Genomic DNA, 17354 nt, shown 5'->3' on the forward strand with positions numbered 1-17354 from the left:
GTGGAAATTTTTTGAGAATCATAAAATCTCAGACTGGTTTGGGTTGGAAGGGACCTTAAAGACCACCTGGTTCCACCCCCCTGCCATGATCAGGGACTCCTCCCCCAGCCCAGGGTGCTCCAAGCCCCATCCAACCTGGGCTGAGACACTGCCAGGGTGTCAAATATTTTGATTTTAAGCTCATGAAGTTTATTTTTCTTTATAGGACAAATGCTTTCCCTCCCTTGTTGACATAATTTTGACCATAAGGAATTTCATGGATGCTAAGTGAACAAAATGATTAAATAATCATTGTTCAACAAACACCTTTTAGCATGATGGGCAATAACTGACAGACCTAAAATCTGTCTCTTGAAAATTATGGATGTTTTAAAATCCTGTGGAACATACCATGGCAAAAGGGCAAAAAGGTTTTCATTGCAAACTAAAAAAGCCAAAATCTGGAAACACACAATACAAAGGATGCCAGAAATGTAATAAGCTGAAGTTAGAAATTGGTGGTAGCCAATGAAAAGGGTGCAAAAAGCACAAAAGCTGCTTTTAACTCCCTTCAAAGCCTGTGGCATTATAATATCTGGTATGCAAAGCCTGGAGCACTTGGAGTTTGAGAGAAACTGTGTCAAGAAATCACAGTGCTCGGGGCAGGAGTTTTTATGTTGATTCACATGACTCTCTGATGTTGCTTTTAGGAAGTAGGAACCAGATAAAGGTGCTGAAGGGTGGGTTTGTGTGGCTGGGAACCCCTGTTCAGAGTAATTATAAATGATTTATTATCAAACTGGGAGGCTGAAGTCTGTCCTAAACCCAAAGTGTTCAATGTTCTCAGTAATGTCTGGATGATGGGATGAAAAGAAGCTATTTATCTGCAGATGATACCAGGTTTGAAGGGATTTCAGGAACTTTGGAGATTAGAAATCAGCATTAAAGGATCAGCAGTTTGATAAGGACAAGTGAAAAGTGCTGCAGGTAAGAATGACATTTACAAAAACTGCAGATCTGAGGAAACCCAAGCAGGCAGCAGTTATGCATTAAAAAAAAGAAATGTTAGGAATTATGGAGGATCACAAACTGAAAATAAACTGACAGTGTCTTACAATTGTAATAAAGGGAAATGTCCCAAGGGGATGTCTGAAATAACCACAGTTCTGGTCCCTGCATTTTGAGAAAGCTGAGAGCCAACTGGAGATAACTTCCTAGAATAAGTCAGATGTGAGAACAGTCTCAGAGCCAGAAGAGATGGAAACAATCTCTTCAGGGAAGATGGAGAAAAGGCAAAGCAACATCTTAGCAATGACAGACAAAAGCTGTCTGAAAGGAGGAAGGGAAAAATGTCACCTCCCTGTTGATATTCTACAGGACAAGGAATCATGGGCTTGAGTTGCAATGAGGGAGGCAGAATTCAGACACCAGCAACACCCAAATGAAGATCAGATTTCACTTGAGATGCTCATTGCTTGTTTTATCCTCCCTGGTTTTATTTCCATGCATTCAGGGACGACACGTGGGCATTTTTATTTAGTTATTAATTTGCAGTTGGGACCCAAACCATCCTTGATATTTCCCAGGCTTGTTGGGGTCCATCAAACAAATTGGGAAACAGTGAATTATCAGACCTGAAGAGATTTCCTTGCTCTGTTCTGGCTCTGCTGGGCAGCCCCAGAGGCCACAGGACTGGCTGGGCTGTCACCTGCACTACCCAAGGTGTGTGATGGGACAATTTTTGGGCTGTGTCAGATCATGCTCAGCTCTGCAAAGTATTCTTGCTGCATGGAAGCAGTGGTGGGGTGTAGTGGCTGCTCCCAGGCATGAGCATTTTCTGAGCATTTTCAGGCTTTGATCCTGCTGGGAAGCACTTGAGATGCATTTCCCTCACACCAACTCCTTTGCCCTGTTCCTACCCAGACACGTACAAAAGGGATTTTGTGCAGCTGTCTTGCAGTTGAAACCCTTTTGATGGTTACACTGGGAAAGGGTTAACATCTCTCTGCTCATTTTTTCTGGTTTATTCTGGTTGCTTTTGTTCTGTGTTGCACGCCAGGCAGATGCCCTGACGTGCTGCCTCTCAGCCTCCCTTTCTGCTCTGTTCTGCAAGCCAAAAATTCCTCCCATTAATTTAAAACAAAAAAAACCCCAACATAAAAGCCTGTTCTCTGCCTTAACACTCACTGCTATTCTGCTGACACCCAGGTTCATAAGTTGACAGTGATTCTGAGGTTGAACTTGTAGGTGAAGACACCCAAGTTTCAGTGGCTCCAGGTGATCTGAGCCTCTCAGCTTCCCTTGCAGCCAAACGAGATGGAGAGAAGGCAGGGAAGCCCAGACAGTGGTTCAGCTCACCCTGTGGGCCACCTCTTCTGTGGTGATTTATACAGCACACTGGAGTGTTCCCAGGTGCTGGAATTTGCTCATCCACAGCATGAAATTGTCAGCACCTACCCTGGCATGATTTTGGCCCAGGCTGGTGACACTTTTCCAGGTGTTGCTCAGGCACAATTTGGACATCAGCTTGGGCCAGGAACTGTGCCAGCTCCACAGTCTGGATCCAGCCACCTTGTTTTGAGGGGTAAGAGGACAACTGTGTGGACACATGGGTTATCTTGGTCTCATTATCTACCTCTTGGTCTCTCATATCCTGGCAGATATGATGCAGGACTTGCAGACAGCTCTTGCCATGGGATTGGTATCTCTGGGCTTTGCAGGATACCCCACAGCACAGGGCACTGCTGTTCAGGCAGCTGAACCCCATCCCTAAGCACCCCACACCCCAACCTCCTTAGCCAGGGGTGGATGCTACTCTAGGACTAAGGTGCAGCAGCAGTGCAGGGATGCTTCTTGTCACCAGGCTCCTGGCTTCTTCTCAGCAGCCTTCCCAGGAGTCTCCTCTTGTACAATTCCAGGTTTAGATATTTCACTACAGTGGTGAAATCAAAAAGGAACAGTGTGTAGTGGCCCCATCCAACCTGGGCTGAGACACTGCCAGGGATGGGGCAGCCACAGCTTCCTTGGGCAACCTGGGCAACCAGGGGCTCAGCACCCTCACCCCAAGGAATTTCTCCCTCACATCTCAGCCCCAGCTCCCCTCTCCCAGCTGCAAACCCTTCCCCCTTGTCCTATCCCACTCCAGCCCAGCCAGGACATCACCTTATTCCAGGCCACCACTAACTCATGTCCCACACCTGAGAATCACAGAATGCTCATGGCTGGAAAGGACCTCTGAGATCACCAAGTCCAACCAAACAATTTCTCCCTCCCTCCCTCCCTCCCTGCCCAAGATCTCCTCTCCATCTCCCCTCTCCCAGCTGCAAACCCTTCCCCCTCGCAGGCTCCCATCCCTCCAGGCCCTTGTCCCAAGTCCCTCCCCAGCTTTCCTGGAGCCCCTTCAGGCACTGGAAGGTGCTCTAAGGTCTCCCCGTTGCAGCCTTCTCTTCTCCAGCCTCAACACCCCCAACTCTCTCAGCCTGGCTCCAGAGCAGAGCTGCTCCAGCCCTCCCAGCAGCTCCAGGGCCTCCTCTGCACTGGCTCCAGCAGCTCCGTGTCCTTCTGCTGATGGGGACCCCAGGGATGGACCCAGCACTGCAGAGGAGTTCTCAGGAGAGCAGAATATCTCTGGTTAGAAGAGACCCTCACAATCATCCAGTCCAACCTTTGACAAGGTTGAGAGAATCCCTTCTTTCACTCTGACTTTGGGCTCCAACAAATCCTCTTATCAGGATGGGAGGAGATGTGTGGGGAGTGTGGGAAAATCCCTTTTCCCTGGATAAATCCCCTCCATCTCCTTGCAAGGCTCTGCCCAAAGGAGCCTCACGGGCTGGTGGATCGGGTCCTGCTTTGGCAGAGGAATTCCTGGTGCTTTGGAGATGAGGATTCCAACCCATTTCAGGTTCAAACCAGACATCCAACCTGTCTCCTCCAGCAGAGAGGGGCCTCTTGGAGTCAAATTGCTTTGGAGCTGAGGTCCTGGGCTCTCCCCTTGGTGTCAGGCTGAGTTATTGGGATGTGTGCACTCAGGGATGAATTGGAAACTGATCACAGAAAGGAGATTGAGAGCTGCATTTCCCATCTAGCCTGATGTCATCCAGTCCCTGGAGAGACATTGTTTGCCAGGGCTTGGGGAAAGGCACAGAAAAAGGAAACAAAATGAATAAAACCCCAAAACCAACAAACCCCAAACTTCTTCTTGCTCTGCATTGTGATGGTGAAGCACCTTGGAAAGGGGAATCCGGTCCAACTGGTTGGGTTGCTGTAATCAGAGGCCAGGGGAGGAACCCTGGAGAAAGGCAGCCAAATGTGGGATGGGGACCTGCTTGTTAATGCTGGAAAAGAGACAAATTCTGTCTCCTTCAGCTACTTGGCTGCTGCTGAATGGGAGGGAGAAGCAGCCCCTGCACCCTGGGTTTGAGGGGAGTTTTTCTTGCAGGGAGGGCACAGGCTGGGGATGCTGGGGGGGAATTGCTGAGTTGCAAAAAAAAAACAAAACCAAAAAACCCACAAACCCAACTGTGGCAGAATGGGAAGGGTTAAATAGGAGGAAATCTTCTGTCTCCTCTAAAGAGAAGCCAGCTTTGCTTGATTAGTTCACTTTTAACCTCTTGGTGTGGAAGAGAGTAAGGCAGTTACCCCCTTGTCTTGGGAACTTGTATGGGAGAAATTCATCTTGGCAAGTGGGTGATCAGGGATGGATTTAATGAGGAGAGGTTGTAGCTGGGATCAGGGATAAGGGATCTGTGCAGCAGAAGCTTTTCCCTTTGCCATTTGACTGAGAAAGCTTTTTGTATCAAGCCAAGGGTGAAAAGGGGAGAGGCAGAACCTCCTCTGTCCCCCTCTGGCTCACCTTTATCTGATTTTATATTTGAAGGGCATGTTTTTAAACCCCAAATCCAAAGGTCCTGCTTCAGTTTTTCAGTAGCACTCTTCTCAGTGTCATTGGAGGTGAAAGTTTTATGCAAAACAGGGATGGGAGGAGAAGGGTTTATTGCCTAACTCACTGTCTGTCTGTTTCTGAAAAGCCATTTGGGACATTTGGGAGCTTTCTTCTATTTGGCTTTTTGTCTCTGGGACCTCAAGAATACCAATGTCACCCTTTCTTCTTACTAACCTTCTTCAAGGGCTTGCAGAGGTATTTGCAAGAAGGAGAAGAGCTATTTTCTTCCAAGAATTCATTCTCTGGTACTGGAATTAAATACAACCATGTAAAAATAAGTAAAGAAGTGAAGGGTTTTTAAAATATTCAGGAAAGAAAATAATTCTCTGTTCCTTTTCAGCTGCACAGTGTATTTAAAACTATTATTCTGCCCGATCTCTCCATAGATTTTTTTTTGGGGGGGGGAAGCAGAGAAAAAAAATTAAATCTGAATTTCTAGTCTGTTTTGTGCCAGGAGGGAAAGGGACAATGGACATTAAACTACTTACCCACAATAATAAATAATAATAATAAATATGTTGGAAGAACTGCATGTTTTTTCTTCCTGCTTTTAATTTTTGGAGGTGATGTTTAAATAAGGATTTCAAATACCCCTGAGGTTAAACACAAAAATTCATCCTGTGGAGAGCAAGTTGTCAACCTGGCTTCAGGAAACCATCCCATGAAAGCAGGGTGTGGGTTTTGCATTCCCCAGAAAGGGGAATTCCCCCAACAGTTCAATTTTCCCCTTGAAAAGACAGTGAGTTTGGGTCAAGGCTGCTCTGGCTGTGCTAGGAAGGAAAATGAAATCTGGATTCTCCAAAATTTGTGTTTCACACCTGGAAAGTCATCTTGAACCCCGCAGTTCTGCATCTCCCTCTGGGGATTCTGCTGCCATGGTCCTCCAAGAGTTCCTCTCTCCTGGCACTCGTGGTCTCCAAGATTTCCTCTCTTTTGGCACTCGTGGTCTTCAAGATTTCCTCCCTTCTGGCACTCGTGGTCCTCCAAGGGTTCCTCCCTCCTGGCACTCAACGCTGCCCTCGCAGCCAGGGCTGCTCCTGCAGGTTTGGAAACAGATTGCACAGATTGTGGGGATGAGATCAGTCTCCTGATCCCATCAGTCTCCTCCTCCCAGGAGATTCCTGCTGACAGGGCCCTTTCCATCTTTTCCTATCAACACAAGGATAACAGCAGCCACCACCACCAGTGCTCCCACCCTGTTTACACAGCTCTGCCTGGTTGTCGCCATCGAAGCAAAGCCCTGGATGCTCTTGTGGTTACCCAAGTGCTCATTTCTGCCCACAACACTTTTAATCCTCTTCTTTAGGTACCTGTCAGAAGCAGAGAAATGCTGGGAAAATTCCTTGTCACCTCACTGCTGGATCTGTGCCTCGGATTTTCCAAGACACGGGGCAGCTGATTTGTGTTTCTCTTCGTCTGATTTGTATTTCTCTTTGTCTGATTTGTGTTTCTCTTTCTTTCACCTCTCTGGAGTGGGGATTTCTCTCCTGGGCACTGGGCTTGTCAGAAGAAATACTTCTCAACCTGTGAGGCACTCAAATACTGTAGGAGTGGGGGCCACAGAAGTGTCTGGATAGACAAGGAAGGAGCAAAGAACTCGTTGTCATTTGGGACCTGATCTTCCAAACACACATCTGAGTCTCCTCCTTTCCCTGGGTGAAGCCAAATCTGGAAGCTGGTCCCAGGAGCAAAGAGTCTTGTGAGCATGAGTGTGTCCTAGACCAGACCATCCTGGATCCTTTGAGGATTATAAATCAAACATTACGTGGCTTTAGAGTTTCTTTTCATGTAGCCTCTCCATTTGTTCCCAGTTCCTACGGGCTTTGCTCTCGAGTGAGTCACCAGAAGCTGCTGCTTGTGCACTTTCCCTTCCCTTCAATGTGTCCTTGATTTTAAGAAGCTGAATCTCTGGTTTCTCAGAGCCTGAAACTCCTTTTTTTTTTTTTTTTCAGTTTGACAAGTGGACAGATGGTCAGAGGAGGAGGATCCTGGTGGACCTGTTGGAACGCTGCTCCCTGGCCCAGCAGAAATTCTGTGCCAAGCAGCTCCAGGATCGAGTCCCCACTGAGGCTCTGGATTTTACCACAAAGCTTCCTAGAGTTCTGTCCTTATACATCTTCTCCTTCCTGGACCCACGGAGCCTCTGTCGCTGTGCACAGGTAAAAAAGGCAACACATTCCTAAAGTTTAGAAAACCAGGTCGAGCTGGTTAAAAAAAAAAAGAGAAGCAACACCAGTTTTCAGCAAAGAAGCATCAGAGCTGCTCTTCATAACACGAGGATGTCTTCTGACTTGGCAGCCTGGTGCCAAATTCTTAGTGATGATCATATGAGACTGAACCCACCACTTCCACAGGTCCTAAATTAAGCCAGATTGGCCAAGATTTACAAAAGGGAAGAGTGGGTTTAGATGCTTAGCTCTAAACTCACTCTAAAAATGATTCCTCCCCAGGAGGAGGCCTGGTGCTTTCTGAAAATTCTGTTCTTTGAAAGTGCCTTGCACTGAGTTGCTTTGGGAAGTATTGGCCTGTGCTTGGTGCAAAAACTGCACACAAGGCTTTAAGAAAAATGGATCCTCTAAAAGACTTGAGGGGTGAAGTGTTGGGTGTGGAGAAGCAGAGAAATCATAGATGTGCCTTTGAGCCCTGTGCCTCAGGCTCCAAAAATATATTTGTGTGAGATAAAGTGCTATGAGGTGATGCCCAAAGTTGTTCAGAATGAATATTTTGACATTATTGCTGCACTAAAAAAGTGCTCCACATAATACTACAAATATATCAAAATCTCAGCTGGTTTAAAGCTTGCTCCACTTTCTCCAGCAGTTCATGTTTTATGGGGGTGCAGCTCACACTATTCATGCTCAGGCAGGGAGAAGACAGGTTAGGAAATTACTTGGGAAGAAAAGGGTCTTTTATGGTGTCATAAAGTTGGACAACTGCTATTCCAAGCCTTGCAGCACCAACAGATGATGTTTGTCCTTAACCTGGAATAAGCCTTGCACACAAGGGACTGTGCTGGGGTGAAACAGCAGACCACAAATTGGGAGAAAATGTGCAGAATGGCTCTGTCAGACTTTGGGGAGTTTATTGATGCTGTTTGCTCACTGGAAACAAAGGGTTTCTTCCCACTACTGTAGGTTTTTGGAGTAGAAGTGTGGGAACTAGCCCCAAACAAGCTGAAACCTTTCCTTTTGGCTCATGATTTTGGGAATATTTCACCCTGGAGATGAGCTAACAGGCACTGAGCATGTCAGGAAGATCTTGAGTGGTTTAAATGGTTTCATGAAAGGTTTAAACAGAGCATAAACAGTGCTGAAGAATTGTAGTAATTTAATGACCTAAGGGAATAACATCCACAGCACAGGAGTCTCTATCTGCAATCTTGGATGCTTGAAACCTCAAAGTTTTCAACTTATTGGGCATTTGCAGGTGAGCTGGTACTGGAAATACCTGTCTGAGCTGGATCAGCTCTGGATGCTGAAATGCCTTCGTTTTGGCTGGTACATCAACTTCTCTCCCACCCCCTTTGAGCAAGGAATCTGGAAGAAACATTACATTGAGATGGTGAAAGAGCTGCACATCACGAGACCAAAGGTACAGAGCTAGAGATGTTCAGGGCCAGTGGGAAAACTGAGCTGGCTGGGTTGCTCTGCCCCTGTGTCTCTTTATCTTCCTGTAATCTCCCAGAAGGAAATGGAAGATACATAATTTTTAATTAGAAACTATATTCATGTGTTGCCATGCACTCTGCTTTCCCCTAGGGAAAATCTCCCTGGTTAGGAGTTGCCAAGGTCTCACTCTGCTGTCCCTTCAGGGTGTTAGAATCATAGAATCCTAGAATTGGCTGGGTTGGAAGGGAGCTCAGAGCTCATCAAGTCCAACCCTTGATCCACTCCCCCCGTGGTTCCCAGCCCATGGCACTGAGTGCCACATCCAGGCTCTTTTGAAATATCTCCAGGGATGGAGAATCCACCCCTTCCCTGGGCAGCCCATTCCAATGCCTGAGCACCCTCTCCAGAAAGAAATTCTTTCTAATGTCCAACCTAAACCTCCCCTGGCACAACTTGAGACCTCTTGTGCCCTCTTGTCTTGCTGAGAGTTGCCTGGGAAAAGAGCCCAACCCCCCCTGGCTCCAACCTCCTTTCAGGGAGTTGGAGAGAGTGATGAGGTCTCCCCTGAGCCTCCTCTTCTCCAGCCTCAACACCCCCAGCTCCCTCAGCCCTTCCTCACAGCACTTGTGCTGGATCCCTTCCCAGCCTCCTTGCTCTTCTCTGGACCTGCTCCAGCACCTCAAGCTCCTTCCTGAGCTGAGGGGCCCAGAACTGGACACAGGACTCAAGCTGTGGCCTCCCCAGGGCTGAGCACAGGGGCAGAATCCCTTCCCTGGACCTGCTGGCCACGCTCTTCCTGACACAGCCCAGGATGCCATTGGCCTTCTTGGCCACCTGGGCACACTGCTGCCTCCTCTTCAGCTTCCTGGCAATCCAGACTCCCAGCTCCCTTTCTGCCACTCTGTGCCCAGCCTGGAGCTCCCCATGGGGTTGTTGTGTTGAACCTCATCCCGTTGGGATCAGCCCAACTCTCCAGTCTGTCCAGGTCCCTCTGCAGAGCCCTCCTGCCTTCCAGCTGATCCACACTCCCCCCCAGCTTGGTGTCATCTGCGAATTTGCTGCTGATGGACTCAATCCCCTCATCTAAATCCTCACTAAAGATATTAAACAGCACTGGGCCCAACACTGATCCCTGGGGGACACCACGGCCGCCATTTTGATGCAGCCCCGTTCAGCTCCACTCTCTGGGCCCGGCCCTCCAGCCAGTTCCTAACCCAGCACAGGGTGCTCCTGTCCAAGCTGTGGCCTGACAGCTTTTTCAGGAGAATTCTGTGGGAGATGGTGTCAAAGGCCTTGCCCCCACTTGTAGTGGGTTAATCCTCTACATTTCCCTCTCCACCACTCAACTCTGTTCCGTTTTTACCTCCCAGTTTATAGCTCATATTACAGCTTGCCTCAATCTGATGAACACAGGTGTCAGCATCACCCCTCCTGGCATTGCAGAGTCAGTGTACCTGGTGGAAAAGGAAAAAAAAAAACCTCTGTTATGCCTGATCTAGCCCTTGGTGTTGCCTTTCTTTCTTCTCCAAAGGTGTCAGGGCCATTCTGGGGAGGTGGAACATTACTCAGCAGCCACTGAGTTCTCCTGAGGTTCATTGCCCCATGCTTGGCTTGTGGGGTGGTGAGAGTGGGATTCTTCTAAATTAAAAATTCAGCCTTTTAATTTTAACCAAAGTCCCTCTCGGATTCTCTGTAGTCACCAGAGAGAAGCCAAAGCATCTCAAAAGCAGCTCAGCTCAGCTCAATACAGATTTTGGGACACAGATGGTGACGTGCACTGCCAGGGTGTCTATCCCTGTCCACTGACCAGAATGGAGCCTGGAGAGACTGAGTTTGTGTTAATACCCAATTCTTAGAAGCCTAAAGTTAGGCAAAATTAATCTCATTTTCATTACAGGCTAAAAGATTGTAGCGAGGCAGAGGTTGGGCTCTTCTCCCAAGTGACAAATAGGACAAGAGAGCCTCAAGTTGTGCCAGGGGAGGTTTGGATTGGATATTAGGAAAAAATTCTTGACTGCAAGTGTTGTCAGTTCCTGGCACAGGCTGCCCAGGGAAGTGGTGGAGTCCCCATCCCTGCAGGTCTATAAAAGATGTGGTGCTGAGGGACATGGGTTAGTGGTGGACTTGGCAGTGTCAGCTTAAACTGTTGGACTTAATGATCCTCAAGGTTTTTTTCCCAAAGATTCAATGATAAAAAATTTCTTTTCTTCTTCTGATCTCTCCTACAAGACTCCTTCCAAGGCTGAGTTTGTAGTTCTCGACGTGCAGCCAGTGAGAAGCAATGACCCAGAGCCAAAACTTCCTGCAGCAGGAGGGAGGACAGAGGAGAGAAAAGCTCTCCCACCCTGGCGTGCCTCAGACAGACACCCCACAGACACCATCAGGTTCAACTACCTCGACAACCTCCATCCCATCCAGCAGGCCAGGCAGGGGTAAGAGCCCTTCCCTTTGCCTTGTGCTGTGCCATCAGGAGCTGGCTCTGCCCTCTGCAAGCTCCTTCTGCCTCTGCTCCAGCCCTGGAGTTCAGCAACCTGCTCTTTTTTTTCTTTTTTTTTTTTCTTTTTCTTTTTTTCATTTCCTGCTCTTTTTTTCTTTTTTTTTTTTTTCTTGGATTGGGAGGTGGTTGAAGCCCCATCCCTGCTGAAAATCCGTGTAGCTGTGATGCTGAGGGAGATGATTGAGCCCTGGACTTGGTAAAGTTGGGGTGATGGTTGGTAGAGTCAGGTTATGGCTGGATTCAGTGATCTTAAAGGTCTTTTCCAACCAGAAAGATCCTGTGACTCTGTGATCTGGGTCCAGTTGTAGTTGCAGCTGCACTGCTTTGTGTCCTTGCAATGCAGAGCATGGACACAGCTTGTTTGTGGCTGCCTCTAAAATACTCCTGGGGATGTTACAGGGAAGGGATCAGGACAAGAGATTGTTCAAGAGTTTTTAAATAAAGCTGTAAGGTTGAGAGGAATCCAGGGTTCCATAAATTAATGGGGATGAAATAGAATTCTAGCACTTCAAGGATCTTCTGGCTGAAAAGAGATTCATGTGTTTGAATGGAGGTGCAGGTGTAAGAGTAGGTGTGTTCTACAGAACACTAAAATAATTCATAGTGTTTGTGTCTACACTGCCTGACCCATCTGCTCTTGGGCTCCCAGGATTATCTGGTCAGGAACTGGCAAAGGAAAAGCATTTCCCTTCCTCCCAGTAGAGTTTTGCACATCAGTTTGTGTTAGATCTGCCCCATGCTTTCCTCTGACACTTCTGCCATCAGATTTATTCAGAACCTGGGACCTGTGGTCCAATTTCTGTGTCTTAGCAAGCACCAGAAGGAGCAAAAGGAAGGAGGCTGTGGGAGTCACCTGCCTGCAGTGTTTGGCCCATTTCTGGTTGAAGTCTCTGTTGATGCCACCTCTCATTTTTCACAGCAGTTACCTGGATTCAGCTGCTGTGCAGGAACTGGTGAAACTGGTAATGCTGTCAGTAATCTGAGCCTGGTCAACAGGTAATGGATTAGCTTGACTGTTGCCTGGTTCCTCTGTGTCAGGGTTTAACACTGGCCCTGCAATTAAACCCAATACCAGATGCTCTCTATTAATCTCTCTCTCCTCCCTGATAAAGAAAGGAGAGAGAAGGGAGAGAGACTGATGGGTTGGGAACTAAACTACACAACTTGAATGGAACAGTAATGATAAATAAGAAATATGACTAAATCTATACAAATCTACAGGAAAATGGATCCCAGGTTCCTCCCCCCTTTCCCCCAATAACTCTCCCATCCCCACTGAGGCTGCAGGGCAGCCCTGGGAAAGTCCAGGCTGGAATCCTGGGGTCAGCAGCAGTTGGGAGCTGGAGGCAGGAACACACAGATTCAGGCTGGCATGGATCAGGAGCAGAGGCAGAGGAAGGGATGGAATCCTCCCAGGATGCCAAAACAAACAGGGAGAGGGGAAGAAGGGGAAGCAGGAAGGGGTCTGACCCTGGTGATCCCTCTGATTTCTCCTGAGTATGAGGTGTATGGGATGGAATCCTCTGTTTGGTCAATTCTGGTCATTTCTCTTGTCTGTTCCTCCCTAAGGGAGGGTTCCAGGTGGGACCTTTTTACTCCTTTTCTCCTTCTGGAGGGCAAAATGTTGCTCAGAGCTGAGCAGTTCCTTGGTTCTGCTGTAACTATAACCATGGAGTGGGCTCAGTCCCAGCAGCAGCCACTGCCTGAGAAACTTGCTGTTCATTTCAGCAAGTGCAGCTCCTGACAAGAGACTGAGCTGGAAGCAAAAGGACAGGACAGAAAATCCCCTTTATCCTGCCCCAAACCAGGACACTCTGCAAGTCCCTTCCCCAACCCAACGTGCAAAGAGGAGGAGATGCCAACAAAAAACCTTGGGAACCGACCAAACCACAGTGAAAGTTTCCAGCTTGTTCTTGAAGGAAACAACAGAGAGAGCTGAGCTCAGCCCTGTGCACAGGAACAATCACCCCAGGAATTACCCCAGCCCAGTGATTATTTGGTGAAGCAGTGAAGGCTCTTGCTCAATGAGATTCATTTTGCTGGACCCACCACGCCCCTGGGGTGTTCCACCTCATTCCCAGTGTCTGAGCAAAAAGCTTTTCATGAATCATTTTTTTTTAATCTGCATCCCCTGGTCCTAGGAGACTGAGCTCCTTCAGAAAACTTTCCAGTTTCCACCCCAACCTCTTCCTGTGGGTGTGTTTCCAAACTCTTAACACTATTTTTTTGGGGGTAGAGTTCTTTGAGGCTTTTAAGGAAATATTTTGACAAAGTGTTGCAAACCAATGTCCTGATACTGTTTTAAAGTCGTGCTAAATGTTTCTGTGGAGCAACTCCCCAAGGTTTCTGGGAGGTTTGGGGTTCCTGACCATGACCCAGTGTCCAAAGAGGGACAAACCTTGGTTGAAGAGTTCAGAAGTTTTTTTTCCAGCACTGAGCTGTAGTTGCAGCTGACAACCAGGTGCAGATGCTTATGAGTTCCTAGTGATACCCTAACTGTTTTCTTCTGACTGTTTTATTCTCCTAAGTGAGATTTGAGCCTCTATCCACTTGTGCAATGCAGGATGTTTTCTGGCTGAGTATTTTAGCAAATCTGGCATTTATCCCTAATTACAGGGGATTAGTGCAAGGAGAGAAATGAATTCTATGGGATTTGCTTGTTTATCAGGGATCTGCCTTTAATATCACTTAAGCTGAAAGTAATTGCTGCTGTGTAGCCTCATCTGGAGTGACTCTGCAGCAGCTCAGGTGCCAGTTCAGGTGCTGACCCAGCTTCCCATTCACATCAGGATCTTCTGGTGCTGCTTTCTTGGGGACACATTGCCAGCAGAGTCCCCTCTGCAGCCCCAGCCCAGAACTCCTCCCAGGAGGTTCCATCTTGTGTCTTCCATCCTTTGCTTCAGGGCAGCTCCCTGGGGATGTGGCCTTCAGTGCTTCCTTTGTATCCCTGTGGAACCAGGAGCTGTAGGATCACCTCTCAGCCTTGGATGTTCCTCAGTGGCAAGAGTAGGGAGGAGCAACCCCATGTGGCAGTACAGTTTGGGGCTGACCTGCAGGAGAGGAGCTCTCTGGAAAAAGACCTGGGAGGACAAGAGGATGCCCATGAGCTAGAAATGTGTCCTGGTGGCCAAGAAGGCCAATGGCATCCTGGGCTGCATCAAGAAGAGCACGGCCAGCAGGTCAAGGGAGGTTCTCCTGGGCCTCTGCTCTGCCCTGCTGAGGCCCCAGCTGGAATTCTGGATCCAGTTCTGGGCTCCCCAGTTCATGAAGGACAAGGAACTCCTGGAGAGAGTCCATCCCAGAGGCACTGAGATGGTGATGGGACAGGAGCTGCTGCCCCATGAGGAAAGGCTGAGGGAGCTGGGAATGTTCAGCCTGGAGGAGACTGAGGGGGGAGCTCACAGAGACTTCTAAATATCTAAAGGGTGGTGTCAGGAGGATGGGACCAGAGTCTTTTCAGTGGTGTCCAGTGAGAGGAGAAGGGGCAGTGGTCACCAACTGGGACACAGGAGGTGCAACTGGAAAATCAGGAAAAACTTCATTGCTGTGAGGGGAAGAGAGCCCTGGCCCAGGCTGCCCAGAGAGGTGGTGGGGTCTCCTTCTCTGGTGACATTCAGAGCCCTCCTGGACATGTTCCTGTGTGACCTGCTCTAGGTAATCCTGGTCTGGCAGGGGGGATTGGGTTGGATGATCTGCAGAGGTTTTATCCAACCCCACCATTCTGTGATTCTGTGGTTTTGTGATTCTCTGAATCTGTGACTCTCTGATTCTGTGATTTTGTGATTCTCTGATTCTGTGATTTTGTGATTCTCTGAATCTCTGCTTCTGTGATTCTGTGATTCTCTGCTCCTGTAGGCTTTTGCTGGAGGTGGCACTGGCAGTTCCTGGGTGGTTTGGGCAGGGGCAGGGTGCCTGCCAGTGGGGCCATAATGCCCAAGTTGTGGGGGGGCCCTGCTGTGGTACTAGAAACTTCCTTTTGGGGGGCTGCTGAAGGCCATGCTGAGCCAAGTGTGAGGGAATATCTGACCAGCTGAGCTGGGGAATCTCCTGGGCAAGCTGAACAACCTCACTGCAGGCTCCAGAAGGTTGAAATGTGGCCCAGAGAACTGAGATAAAAATCCCTGTCCCCCTGTTAGACGTGGTTATTCTTCAGATGAGATGAATACTTGGGGCTGAAGGGCACAGCAAACACTCTTTGTGTAAAATTAATGTCAGAAATAATGAAAGCTGTGGAGAATGAGATCCCCAAAACACCAGAAGGGGTTTCCCAAAAATACAGAGTTTTCCAGAGGTAGCCTGGGAGAGGGAAGGGCTTTGCTGCAGTCTGGCTGCCTGCAGAGAGGAATGAGTGTTCTCTGCTGGTCCTGAGCTGGGGGGAAAAGATGCAGGACCTGCAGGAAAGTGACTGAAAAAGCCAAAGAAATGGCTGAGGAAGGAGGACTAGAGAGAACACTCCTGGGGCAGCAGGATGCCTGGAAAGCTGTGAGCCAACAAAAGCCCTTTTTCCACTTGAGTTCTGCTGTGCTGAGGAAAACTGGACTTGGAGAAAATTCTTTGTGAATAAAGAAGGAGATTACATCAAAGCAATCCCTGATGCCAAAATCAAAGCAAAATGTGAGAGCAGTCACTGGCTACTTCTTTGAATCAAAGTTAATCTGCCTTATGTCAGGTTACAAATTGCAGAATTTAAGAGGCAAAGAAAAAATAGAAGTTTTTCCTAGCTCTTGGATCTGCTTAAAATCTCCTTTGAGCTGGACTTCATAGAATCATAGAATCCCAGAGTGGTTTGGGTTGGAAGGGACCTCAAAGCTCACCCAGTTCCAACCCCCTGCATGGTCAGGGACCCCTCCCCCAGCCCAGGGTGCTCCAAGCCCCATCCAACCTGGGCTGAGACACTGCCAGGGATGGGGCAGCCACAGCTCCTTGGGCAACCTGGGCAACCAGGGGCTCAGCACCCTCACCCCAAGCAATTTCTCCCTCACATCTCAGCCCCAGCTCCCCTCTCCCAGCTCCAAACCCTTCCCCCTTGTCCTATCCCACTCCAGCCCAGCCAGGACATCACCTTATTCCAGGCCACCACTAACCCATGTCCCACACCTGAGAATCACAGAATGCTCATGGCTGGAAAGGACCTCTGAGATCACCAAGTCCAACCAAACAATTTCTCCCTCCCTCCCTCCCTCCCTGCCCAAGATCTCCTCTCCATCTCCCCTCTCCCAGCTGCAAACCCTTCCCCCTCGCAGGGTCCCATCCCTCCAGGCCCTTGTCCCAAGTCCCTCCCCAGCTTTCCTGCAGCCCCACTCCCCTCCCTCTGTCCTTGGCTTCTGGTCCAAAGAGAGGTGATGACTCTCCCACTCATCATTACAAGGGGTTCATGCTGCAGCAAAAAAATTGTCCCTTAAATGGCAGAGTTGTCACCTGACCCTTTGTTGACCTTCTAAGCAGACCATTAGCTCCATGCTGCCTTCTGCAGCAGCAGCAAAACTGCACTGCTGGGAGTTCTTAGCTGAGAACTTCTCCTTGCTTTGCCAAAAAAAGATGGAACATGGGAAGCATGACAATTCCCAGTTATGCAGGGGAGCAGAGACAAAGGGAGTCCTAAAAGAGGGAACAAAAGTTGGGTATTTACCTTTGGAAAGCAGCTAAACAGATTTATGTAGAGTGATTGGGTGAGGGTTCGGTGTGGAGCTTCATGGCCCTGGTGAGAAGAAACAACCCACATCTGAGTGGTGCCCCAAATTATATCAAAATGGTGTTAATTTGCAGTCTGGCTGATAACTGAAGCTTGAGTTGGTTTTTTGCTGCTTGCTGAGGAACACACGAGGTTGTACTCTGAAACCTGAACAGCACCCAAGAGCCTTGGTGCCAAGCATCAGTGCAGGATGGAGGGGAAGGGGCAGAGATCCTCACGTGTGTTCAGTGTGAGGATGTTTGGTTTAGATGGGAGGGTGTGGGAAAAGATTCATAGTCACTGAGCAGTGAAATGAAGAAAAGCAGAGACCAGCTGTGCAGCTGAGGGAGTGGTGAGATGGTAGAGAAGAGATCAGAGAATCCCAGAATAGCTGAGGTTAGAAGTATGGATATACCAAACACACATGGAGTCTCTATATAAAAGCTAATATTTTATGTGAAACCTGAAAGTTCTGATGTTCATTGTTTGAAGCATACAGGTGTTCTGGTCAGGGACTGTTATTTTGTCAAATCAGTTGTTTTTAAACAAAAAAGTGTGTATTCACTTCTTAGTGAGTGTTGCCAAACCATTCTGCTGCACCAGAAGACTTCAGTTTAACCCCTGAGCAAACTGAGTGTCAGTTCCCAAGGGGCTCTT

At 48.3% G+C, this 17354-nt stretch overlaps 1 protein-coding gene across 1 annotated transcript in view; it reads left to right on the top strand.

Annotated features, from left to right (window-relative positions):
• FBXO16 (F-box protein 16) overlaps positions 1 to 17354 on the top strand; it is a 50321-nt gene that overhangs the window by 15323 nt on the left and 17644 nt on the right. The window contains exons 4-6 of the mRNA XM_071742260.1: positions 6874 to 7080; positions 8348 to 8512; positions 10759 to 10961. Coding sequence (XP_071598361.1) covers positions 6874 to 7080; positions 8348 to 8512; positions 10759 to 10961 — 575 coding nt within the window. The remainder of the gene's footprint in view (positions 1 to 6873; positions 7081 to 8347; positions 8513 to 10758; positions 10962 to 17354) is intronic.

This window comes from Heliangelus exortis, chromosome 3, assembly GCF_036169615.1.
Source record: "Heliangelus exortis chromosome 3, bHelExo1.hap1, whole genome shotgun sequence".
In the NCBI taxonomy this organism is placed as follows: domain Eukaryota; kingdom Metazoa; phylum Chordata; class Aves; order Apodiformes; family Trochilidae; genus Heliangelus; species Heliangelus exortis.